General features: G+C 31.0%; 1 protein-coding gene across 8 annotated transcripts in view; it reads left to right on the top strand.

The window, feature by feature from the left end:
- LOC144855348 (uncharacterized) overlaps positions 1-12,899 on the top strand; it is a 90,072-nt gene that overhangs the window by 40,879 nt on the left and 36,294 nt on the right. For 5 of the 8 annotated variants that reach the window (XM_078713175.1, XM_078713173.1, XM_078713181.1 and 2 more), the window contains one exon: positions 9,347-9,370. The exons of the other annotated variants lie outside the window; for them this stretch is intronic. In XM_078713175.1, coding sequence (XP_078569301.1) covers positions 9,347-9,370 — 24 coding nt within the window. The remainder of the gene's footprint in view (positions 1-9,346; positions 9,371-12,899) is intronic. 8 annotated transcript variants of the gene reach the window in all.

The raw sequence follows: 12,899 nt of genomic DNA, 5'->3' as shown, positions 1-12,899 counted from the left end.
AATCTGTAGTAATAATTATACTAACTATTAATAAAGATGTTTTGTCTCACAAAACATACAAAATCAAACTTTGAATAGGCCATTTTGTAGTGCTAATATTCAGAATAAGGGAAAATAAATGGAAATAAAAAAGAACAGTAGAATTTAACAACAAAATTAGTTTCAGTGCACACATTTTTTATCAAACTCAAAGTGAAAACATTAAAATGGCATGTTCAAAAACAATTTTATTTAAGACAATAACTGCCGATTTTGTTCTTTAAACTTTCTTATACATTAATGCCCTTATGAAATATGTAGTTTGCATAAAACTCCTCAACTGCGCACGTTGATGAATTAATGACAGTTTTCATTAAACATAATCTGTTGGAAATTCTTTAGCATTGTAAATAACGACATTTGAGTATCGTTTTTGAGATGTTCGTATTTAAAGTGTTTGGAATCGCGTGTGTGGAAGATATCACTGTAATTGTGCTCCTATTGCTAATAAGCATCGTTTGATCTTTATTGGTCGTAATAATGCATCTGTTTTTAGCACAGCTCCTCAAGCCCCACATAACTGTCATTCTTCTATAGTGTACAAGATGGCTTTATAACAGTGCATTCAATCAGAGCCTATTCTAGTGTCTGAATGCTCAACATATTTTGACTTCCAGCTTAGAGGATATAACTTAGCTATGATGCTTTTAATGCGGATGATATCTTTCTAATTCTCCATATCAACTTGGATTATATGATAAATAAACAGTCTTAAAAGGTATGTTAATGTATGTTACTGTAGATGATATGTTTATAACTTTTAAAGTAATGTTTACAGAATATTCTGCATAGATTTGTATGTTGATCAATCAATATTAGGTCATAATTGTTTTTCTGAATATCTAACTAGATAGTTTACCAGAATATTTACCAGCCCACATACCAATTTGCTGGCTGAATCAACATAAATTGCCCGCATAGTTAATATACTACTACTGTACAACTACTGTCGCCAATATCTGTTGGAATATTTATTATTATTTGGAGTATATGGTGAAAATAAATTGGTACCTGATGCCTGATACATTGTACTAATACATACGGCTAGTAAGTATTATTCTAAGCTGATACTTATTTGTATGCCTAGGTCTACAAAAGGGAAATTAATATTTGGTGTGGGAAGGAAAATATAAGGTTTGTTTAAATTAAACTTTGCTTAAAAATACTGTAAATAATTTGAAACAAATTGACATTGAATGTTGTCATGAGGATTAATATCAGCTGTCACTGCTATTACATAAGCATCTCCCTGAAATATTTATGTTCATGTTGTGAAGGCCTGAAGTATATTGACAGCTTGACGTTCTTATGTTGATGGATAAACAACAAATGTCAAATTTGTATCTTTCTCCGTCGTACATATTCCAACATCAAAATGGTGGTTATTTATAGTGTTATAGTATGGTAAGATGAAATTTTACATTCATTTATTTGGTATAGGCATAGACATATTATAATAATATTTCTATGGTATAGTCTACATGTACATGCATTTGGTCCATCCATCCAATAAAATGTTGACCAGACAATAAGTATCTTTAGTCTGTTTTAGGATAATTGACAAGACTTTCCAATCAAGTTAAATGGTTGTCCTTGTTGACAATCCTTTCACAGGAAAACTTCAAGAGATCCTTTACTTAAATAATTCTTAGGGAATTAAGTTGTTTTTATTCCAGGAATCAGTCAGGATGTTACTGTAACTCAGGACTGTGCAAGTAATCAAAAAGTCCACTATTTCTTGCAATTTTCTTCCATATTTATTAATAAAATAAAACTATTATTTTGTCTTCATGAAGCCATATAATAAATATAAATAGTATCTTCATCTACTATATATTCTGTAATAACAGCTATGCTGCGTTTCTAAGATGTGCTTCATTTATTATTGCTCTATGTAAAGAAACAAATTACACAGCACAGACAAATTACGGAATTGCGATTATCACTGTCTTGTCTGCTTATTTGCAAACAGTCCTTCAATACATTGCACTGACGAGACAACAATTAAACAATTGTAATTCTTGATATATATATCCTATGCTGACTGCCAAGTAACTATTTTAATACTGTGTATGCAACAGACAATAAAGGAATTGTTTTCTTGTAATGCTTGCGTGTGGTGAATGAACAAAAGTAAGTGAACACAGGGATTCTTTCACAGCTCTTTGCTAATCCTTTGAAAGGAGCTATTGACAATTGGGTTTAAAGTAGGCTTTGACAACGTAGGCCCTGAAACTTATTCTACTATTTCAGTTGCAACTGCAGCAGGCAATATAGCTGCTGGAAATATACTCCGTGAATACAAGTTTCAGCTGGAATCATTATATTAAATTTCTACATTACCATATAGGATTTTTTAATTTGTAAGGTATAAGGTAAGTGAGATTTATTTAGATATGAAATTGTTGCTTTGTTTTTGTGGAGGATATTCTTGACTATAGGCACTAACTAAAGTACTGGTGAAATAAACTACTGTATTTAGGGCATACTCTTATAAGAGAATGCTAAATGTTTGTTTAGGTAATGTGAAATTTATACATTGTATCAAAACAAATTATTTGTGTTTTTGATAATAGCAATATTGTGTTAAATATGCCATTGTAAATGGTTTTCATTTACCAATCTGCTTTCTTCATCTATTTAGTTCTTGATCCATCTGTGTTCTTCCTCATTTAATCCTTTGATTTTCCTATCCTTTCAAGTGAATAATATACTTTAATATTATTTTAAAATATAAAATATTACAAAAACAAGATTTTCCCATGTGAGCCGTTTGCACACTTGTCAAAATCTTAGATAATTATGATCATCATATAAACCAGAAACTTGATAGTATATACAGCATTTAACAACTATTTTTTTATATTATTCTTTGCCTATTATTTTCAGCCAATCACATGCTGTATCAACAAAACAGAATTCCGTTTGTCAAAATATAATTTCCCTTGTGTCGTATAGCCTCTTTGATCCTATTTAAATTTCCTTATATCTCTTCAGAAGTTTTTCCCTTGATATTTAGTTTTATTAGTCAGTATGTCTACAACATTTACTTCGATTTTGTTAATATAATCGTCTTATGGTAGTTATTTTAAATTTTTTTCAAGAGCACAAATCCAGAAGAAAAAGTTAACCCATGTTCTTTGTGAACAAACAAATAGAAATGTATGTGGGGATTACTATAAATTTGGTCCTGGTTGAGTTAGATTAGTTACATGAATAGTATTAGATTTGAGTTTGTCACGAGACGTTATCCACGCAAATGCAACATGCACGTACGTAGACAGTTGATGCTATATCTAACATCCCATGACCTGATGTTGTGCTGAATTGTTTATATTTTCTATCACAGTTTAAAAAGTTTAAAAACCAGATTGGTCATTTTATTATTAATATATGTGTAAAGTATTTACACATGCAAGTTCTGTTTGTAATACAAAAGTTAATTTTAGTTTACAATACTTTTGTAAGATAATTATTTGATTATGTTTGAAGAGAGCTTATGAGTCAGCCTTCAGTCTACAATGTTGTTATGTATGCTGTAGGGGAAACAACAAACTTTTTGCAAAGTTTGCATTTGTCAGAGGAATGTGGATGATTCGGTTAACTGATCTCACTTCACTTTAATTAGTTGTAAAGTCAACACACCAGTAGCAGAACTTCAGCAGTTATTTCCCTCATGCAAAGGTGACCTGAGCGGCAAGCTCTAACAAGGCTTGAGTTGTGGCACGTTTCCCCCCTCATGAATTGGCGAGTGTATGGTGTGAGTCGGCGATAGGTTCTTTATTAGATTATCAGTCGTAACACAATTCTTATTTGCAGTAGCAACAGTCATAACGTGAACAATGTTGTTTTAGTTATTGGATTGCCTTCCTAAGCACAGCAGTGACATTTTTCTTCTAAGGCTTATGTTTTATTGTACAGGTAAAATAATCTTCATAATTAGTTTTTTTCTTTCTATATACTATATTCAATAGCACATGCTATATTAATTGCTAAGTTGCTATCTTTGTTTCTGTAGGACATTCAACTTTGTTTGAATAAAAGTTCATAAAGTTTGCTTAATACTCTTTCTATGACATTAGTAACTTTTGTTCTTACCTTACGTTCATACCTACTATATGTGCAATATTTTCAATAGTATACTATATTGTAGTACACTAACCGATATATTTTTTTAGGTCAGTGAACTTTTAATCTTATGTAAGACATATTGCACTTTTTTCAATGTCATTTTACTATCTTTTGTTGTTTGGTTTTAAATATTTATCTCTTCCTGATAAAGGTACTATTAAAAGTACATAATCAGTTTTGGTATTATTGTGCAGTTTTGCATTCAAAATGTTTTATTTCTCAGTTGTTCAATAATTATTTAGTATGCTTTCTAGACCAAACCTCATAAACCTATATAAGAAAAATGGTTTGAAGTAATATATATATATTATTTATAATACTGTATATGTGAATATACTTGAACTTGGTGTTTTCGATTTGTCACTGGGGTGATGGTCATATGAGTGATGGTCATATGAGTGATGGTCATATGAGTGATGGTCATAAGCACGATATAGTTTTACAAGAGTAATAATAATACTGTCAAAATGAGATGATAATATAGAAATGGTAAACTAATCATATTTTTATTATAAAATATATCAGACAAGCTAGTGAATATTCCAGATGCTAAAATGAAACCTCATTTCATATTAATATCAACCTTTGGTTGACCTCGAACTTGGAAATAAAAACATGATTACTTATTGATCATTGGAGATGCAATATTTATTATTTTATTTTAAATATGGAAATTAAATTTATGTTGCTGTTGATGCGTAGCAAAGCAAGATAAAGTAGGTCCATGGTATTAGTTGTCATTGAAACTATAAAACATATTGGGGGAAGGAATTAACCCCCATTTTATAATGGTATATTAAGTTCACTTGTCATATTCTGACAGTTCGGGGTTAGATTGTCTAACTTGGTATAATATTTCAAATTGACCTTCACCTTTAACAATCTATATAAAGTACTTTGCGAATAATATTATGTGTATAAATGATAATTTTGAATAGAACAAAAGCCTTTCTATATGCCTTGTGGATTATATTACAATACATAAAGTAGTCGCACAAATGCATAGGAATTATTATACAAACAGGTCGATATTGTTTGCACGACAAACTTTTGACAATTTAAATAAGTGCGTTTTAAATCATTCTGCTGTCTACAGAAAGCAAACTGTTTGATCTATGTTCTTTAAATGTTTCCAAAAAATAAAGCCTTGCGGACACCTAATACATGCAAACTGTGTTAATTAAAAATACTTGTTCTATTTTTCTAAATGATATATTTCCTTTATTGTTATCTTTTCTCATTTCCCATTCTTTCTCTCTAATTTTCTTTCGTCTCCTAATATTAATACCTATATCCCTCTCCCCAGAACCTGGTTTACCCTCTCTCCTCCTAAATTAAACAGACACCATAGATATGACTACACCTGCACATCCTCCTAGCAACAGCAGATGTGTTATGTCCTATGACACCTTATGCCAGTAAGCTGTGGAGGCTGCTGTTTGAGATAATTGATGTGAGCAACAGGAGTGTTGGCTCATTGGTCTACCTAACTTGTCTATTGGCCGAGATTGTTTTTTGGCTCATTGGTTTGTCGACCTGTGTTGGCCTAACATGCTACAGTTTTGCAGAATATCCGTGTCATTGTAATAGGAAAACAATTATTAACCAGCTTATTTTCAGAGAACAAGTCAGTATTATTTGTTGGGGTTTGTGTGAGTCACTGGCAGCAGAATTGTATTGTTATGTATTTGAAATTATTAAGTTTCATGTTGGACGCTTTATACTGTACTCGAAGCTCTTTGAAGTTTACACCAGAAGTATAATTTTGTTTCTTTGATTCATTGTGCAATGACAAGCTTTTCTTGTTGAAAACTTGAAAAAGGATGCAATTGTGTTAATATTGTTTGTTTACTTTCATTGAAATACTCGATGGTGAGGTTTGTTTTTCCTCCATCGTTATTGAAAAACAAGTCTGAATAGAGATACTTTTTTGGTATTTTTCTTCCACTTTCAACAAGAAGTCAGGAAACATTTTCTGTTTGAACAATTTGTTGGATGTATAATAGTTAATACTGTACTTATTAGGTAAGTTTTACTAACCATGTTAGTTATCGGCAAATGATACACTTTTTGTGCTTTTCAGCTCCAAATGCGTCAACTTTTAAGACTAAAAAACTAAAGTTTGTCTGAAAATGGCAAGATTAACTTCATCCGTCTTAACATAATCAATGTGTGTAAACATCTATTAATACCATTCTTTCTCTCTTTTGAAAATTATACTACTAAAATCGTTCAACTGTTAACATCTGTTTCAGTGTCAACTTTTAAACAATAAAGACAATAGAATTTTGTAGACAAAGTTAATGAGAAAGGGGATGGGAAACTAAACAATATGTAAATGAATAATTAAATAACGCTTTTATCATGAATGGTACAACATCTTTGCCTGCTTTTATCATCAGGTTGATACTCAGTTCTGTGAACTTAAATAATTAATACATTTCCACTTTATCTGGTTTCTGATTTATAATTTTGTTACACTTTGTGAGTTCAATCATCTTTTGGGCACCATATGTGAGCATCTGTTCCTATGTGATATAGCAAAGCTGTAGTCATGTTTTAGATATTTACCATGTTTTATAAATGATACCAAAGAAGAAGAGTGAATCGAATTAATAGTGCCATTTTTAAAATTTTTTTTTTTCATAAATTGAAAAGTTTAGTAATAGTACTATCTAGGTATATTATATCTCTTCTTAAATCGCGCTGTTATCCACATTTGGCTATGTTAGAACTCCTCACTAGTGAGGTAGTGCCTGTTCATTGGATGTCAATTATTCAGGTTAGATTATCTAATTAACAAGATAAAAACTAGCTTCAATGTTTTTGTACTTCGGTTTTATGAAGGTAAGATTTTGAAAAAGATATATGAGACGGGATATAATTACATTTATTTGTGGAGGGGGTTGTTATTGGTTTGTTTAGTCTTCCCCTCAGTAAGTCAACCTATCTGATTAGTGGTAGGAGGTTATTTATTGAAAACAGTATACCTAACGAAGACATCATTTTCTAGTTAGCTTATCTCTGCGTAACAGTGTCATCCTAGCAAACCACCTCCTGTGTCTTGTTAGCACGCAAGTTGATTGGATGGTTACATGTGGTAATCAATTATCAATACTTAAGTTTATAATTTAAGCTTATCTCTACCTGCACACTAAATAAGGAGTATTCTTTGTTTACATCATCTTCAACGTGCTTCTGTGTTTTTTTCAATTTCCTCCAAGACCATTTTTCTGTTTCGTAGGTAACGCACACTACTTTAATCTGTGCAGCAGTGGCGTAAGACATGAGGCGTTTAGCCTTTTTCGACATCCTTTAATGCCTGGTTTTTTTTCTCTGGCCAGCCAGTGAGTACTCCTAGTTTTCACTAGTATCAGAATAGCAATTCTGTTTAATTAATGTGTCATTAATGTTGTAACTTTCACTATTTTTCATGTTAAAATTTTAGATAATTTTTGAGTAATGTTTCTGGGTTATATAGTTGTATAGTTTGAAGTAGATCTACTGTGTAGAAGTAGTTCTGTATTATTTCATTAAGCTACAATTACATTGAACATAAGCTTGGTTCCCACTAGGACACAACATTAGCAATTTGACCAATCACAAGCTATGGATCATTTGAACTGTCGCTTGTGATTGGTCAAAAAGCTTGCGTTAATGCACATAGGTAATTACGTTACATCCTTGTGGGAACCAAGCATAAAAGCCCATTAAAGGTTGGTAACCTGTTGGAAGTCTTTAATTAGAAGAGTCTTGTAAATTACAGTCTTTAATATGAAGAGACCTATATTAATGTTCAGATGTTAACCGTTGATGTTATGAACTCATCTACCACTGTTTCAACGTTGTCGGCTTTCCATTGATATGTGATTAAATACTTTATAAACAACCCTTGAGACAGTTTGAAATGCCTCAGGGACCATTCATTATGTATCTCCAGCCCTAAGAGACAGTAGTTTCCTCTTCTTTCAAGGAAGCTTGCAGTGGGTTACTCCGGCCGTAAATTAGGATGCGGTAGTCTGATAAAATACAGCTCATCTTTAATTGTCTATTACAATTAATTTAATAAATTTAATTTTCCTGTATTTTATTGATAAGATGGTTTGGTATTAGTTCTATAAAAGTTACCACTTTGTTTTTCTACTGTAAGAAACAAACTAGTTTAAAGGTCATCAATTTTTGTTCAGTAATTTTAATTTTTAAATTCAATAGTTAGTGTCCAAAGCATTGGTTAAAACTTGTTTTCAACCTATTTTAATTTAGAATCGGCCTAATTCACTTGCCATGGTATGTAACATTAGCTAATAGTTCTTTTTAATTATATACTATTGCGTGACTTGATATGGAAATTGAAAGCTATCAAAATACTATCTGATTGCTGTATGAATAATTAGTATTGTATTATACTGGTAGATACATTCCACACTTTTTAACAACACACCATAAGTCTATGTTTGTTATATTGCATGATAGTGTACTTTAATGTAAACACTAATTTTTTTGGGAAATTGAACTGCAAATTTTTTTTGGACACGGATTATTGCTCAAGATGTTTTTAACTGGTTAATATAAAGTTTGAGTAAGCATTGGTCGCCAGTGTAGACGCAATAAAACACTTAAATGAAAAGATACATTAAAAGTAGTACTAAATGATTCATAATAGACCTGTCATTTATAAATGTTTAAATTTGCACAACTTATAGTTCACAGAAAATCTAGAGCAATGTACTCCCACTGTCCACCAAGCTACAATTGAATTATTATTGAGGGTGGTCATATTTTGATGTTAAAAGCCATCTTTATAAAATCATTCATTCGATGAAAAAAGTATAAAACTTTATATCATGAATATTTTTCTATATAAAGAAGTATCCTCAAGAGACAAGAATTTTTCTTTTTAAAGCTTGACGAATTACATTTTTTTGTGCAGCATGTTTACATAACAATTATTTTTCAATTTGTCAGGATTTTAACAAGTTTAACAGTATATTTGAATACATATTTTGATCCCCAGACCTGTTTGTTGATATGTCTATGTGTACTTGGAATAATGATTGCAACTTACTGTACATGACCTCCATTTGGCCAAAATATGATTCATGTTAAAATTCAATTTTGCCAATTTCATGTGGGAATTTATATATATATATAACCAATTTTGTTTTGTATTTTTCAGACAAAGTTCTGCAGGACATTCAAGGTAAGTGTTTACTTTGTTAGTTATTCATTAATAAATATGTTGTTAATGAGTTTTCCACAACTGCAAAGGGCAAATACCCTTGTATTGTAGCAGTATTAATGTTCAACTCTTCTGGATATAGTGGAATATAGGTTCTCACTTGTGGAAGGTGCAAGAGACTCAAATCTGTTAATGTTATTATTATACAACTTTGTTGGAGTTATGATGTATGGAGTCTTGAGTAAACTGTTGGTTTTGTGATCTAAGGTCATTCTCAGACCAATTAAGTGATTTATATATCTTTTAATTAGTTAAAGATAGTAAATCAACCAACATTCAATGTTGTTATTGTACAACATGAGAGAAAAGAAGATGTTTTTCTCATACTAGTAAGTTTTCTCACACAGTCAGGTGATATAGTACTGATAAATGGTTGAGTTGTTTTTGTGTGTGAGGTATTTAAAGTTTATCTCATTTCTGTGGTTTCTTGTTCAACATAGCACCATATTGCACAGTCAACAAAAATAAATACTTAATAGTGTTTGAACACTTTATCAGAAGCGTTGCTATATTTAATATTTAATTGTACCGTTGAGAACACATCAGGTAAGTCAACATGTACTCTATAGGGCCTTAAAATGGTTACTCAAGTTTTCCTCTATCTTGTTTGTGAAAGTGGAGAAATTTATATTCTGTTGGCAACATATGCAGGGAATCATGTTATAATATATAACAACTGATTTCAGTATTAAAATGAGTGAGTGAGTACTGTATTAACAGTCTCCTAGAATATTGTTTTGATATTATGTTTCTTCGAATTAAATTTCAAACGGATATGCATGAAATCTCCTAAGCTTATTCGCAACGCCGATTTGATACTTTTATCGTCAATATAAGATTTTGAAGTGGCTGTCTGGATTTTTTTCTGATTCTAGATCTGTAAGTCTACAGTGAATAGCATAGATAAAGTAATTCCATATAATTATTAATAGAAGCATTCATTTTTCTTTTTTGTACAAAGTAGTTTATTTTTAATAGAGATCAATCAGAATTGTTACATTACACACATGCAATTTGCACGTACGCAGATCTTTTTATTCAGTTATTAATGGGTTCGAAGTCCATACCATATACAGTATGTGTACCTAAACTGCATTTCAAAGATACTTGTGTATTATATACAACCTACATTAACCTATACGATCACTCGTCCATGCTGTCATTTAAGGAACATTTTGAATACATTCAAGTGTGGAATTTATATCTTATTCAGAATGGATTGCAGGTAAGAGTAGTTGAGCAGAATATCAATTTAAAACCCAGTAGAATGTGACATTTAAAGTAATGTTTTATTTATTCATAAATGTTTTACCAAGACAAATCACTCAATTGGTCTTTACCTGTCTTGTGGAACTAGAACTACTGTATGCATTGAATCTGAGCAGCATGTTTGTCTAGCTGTATGGACAATTTTTTGCTCCAAATATACATTAATAAAGTTAGTTACATAATTTAGAAGGTGCATCCAGTACTACAAGAATTGTCCTTTTAGTTTCTTCCAAATTTTTACAACCAACAACAATTATAGGTGAAGGAACATTTAAATATTACATACAGTATATCGATTTCTTTATTTTATAGTGTTCAGTACTATAGTTGAATTGGTAATGTCAATATTTTAACAGATTTTTCTGCACTGATCTCGATTTAATATGTGGTAAATTCTTTCAGCACGGCGAAATAAATCTTGCGTCTGATTTTAAAGAGAAGTATTCAAATAGTAGAAAGTTTGTGAATGCGCATTCAAATGTCATGCACATCCAGTTTAATAGTAATTTACGTTGTTGAAGCACACTTTACCCAGGTACTTCTAGTAATAATAATCAAACTACTCGTCAGAAATGATGAATGTAGAGGATTGCCTACGTCACATGCTTGCATTTAATGTGCATGTTTAGTTTTTTAGCATTCAAAGATGTCGTGAAATATAGGATTTTATATCAAAGGCGACAATGTCTGTCAACGTTGGTTTTATTTTTGCAAAGGCTGACTTGAAAACAGATGACCTTTCAATCCTACTAGGGGAAAAGGCTGTGTACAGGAATCAAGCTGAATTATTGATTATAAAATACTTTTTTTGTTGCTTTATAAAAAATAAAACCACAAATTATGAATTACAGATAGAAATAATACTTGAATTGTATTTTAGTAGAAAAAAATGTATACGGAAATGGGTCTTGTTATTTTAATACCATATAAGGGAATTTCCACCCCTTAATTTTGACACAATTCCTATAATCCTACTCACTCATTTCCCCAAGTTTCATACCTGAGCTATGGACTATTTCGGTCATATACGGTAATTTCTAGTCTAAACCTCAAACATACTGTAGGCCTGTTGGAACTGGCATTGCTTAACACATCACCTTCTTATTCGGTATTTCTATACTAGAAAAATATATGCGCAAACAAATTAGACTTCAATTTCTTTGGTTATGCTTGGGTTACCAAGTTTAATTACGCATTAGAATGTATCTGATGCACATTGCCTCGTAAATGTATTTCTTTGACCTGTAGCCAAGGTGGTCAGTTTGTAGTGATGCGGATGATATTAAGGTGTAATCATGTTGATAATGGAATCTTAATGAACATGTAATTACTGTACTGTTGAGGAATTAGAATCTTCTAGTAGAATCTTCTAGATAATTAAAGTCACTTATAAATTATAGACGAACATTGTAGTCTAAAGCACACTTTCACTTTCAACAATATTCATTTTTTTCTGTTAGTATTAGACAATTATTCAAGTAACAAAATCTCTTCCCTAATTTCAAAAAGATTTGTATTTTTTGGGGTTTTTTTTTTCTTAAAATAATTATGAGATAATGACTATTTACTACAACACGCAGAAATTATATTTTAGGATCATAATATTGTATCGATCTTTTCCTGAATATTATGAAAACAATAATTTATTAACCACAGTACCTTTAAATAGTTAATATATAACTGCGATTGATTTTATTTTTTATAACTTGAACGGCTTTATTATTCATTTTGATTTCCAACATTATAATGTCATACAAATGTGTACCACATTCGATAAGTCATCACATTTTCCGTGACTTATTGGTCATGTTCCGTTGAGCTCTCTGATTTCCTGTAGGACATCTGGAACCAGTGTTACTCTTTTTTTCATCTCACCTCCATTTTGATTCCTCTGAGAGAATGGTAGCTTCCTGACCAAATCATTTCCCAGCTTCAGGAGTTAAAGTTTGGCAAATTTTAATTTCCGGAATACGTCAAAGTTATTAGAAATGTCCACCCTAAATGAAGAAAAGCGTTTATTGTTTTGTCGACAGATTATACAAGGAATGATTTTATATTATAAAGTTTATGTTTTAGATTATATATAAATATAATCTTAAATTGTATTACTGAGACTTCTGGGTAGTGTTAGTGATGAATTTATATGCTGCCCTCTGGAGTTATACTGTAATCAAGTTTTTTTCATGATCATGAGTGATTTCTGTACAATTTAATGAGACCA

This window comes from Antedon bifida, chromosome 11, assembly GCF_963402885.1.
Source record: "Antedon bifida chromosome 11, ecAntBifi1.1, whole genome shotgun sequence".
Classification (NCBI taxonomy): domain Eukaryota; kingdom Metazoa; phylum Echinodermata; class Crinoidea; order Comatulida; family Antedonidae; genus Antedon; species Antedon bifida.
This window is presented reverse-complemented; position numbering and strand designations above follow the sequence as displayed.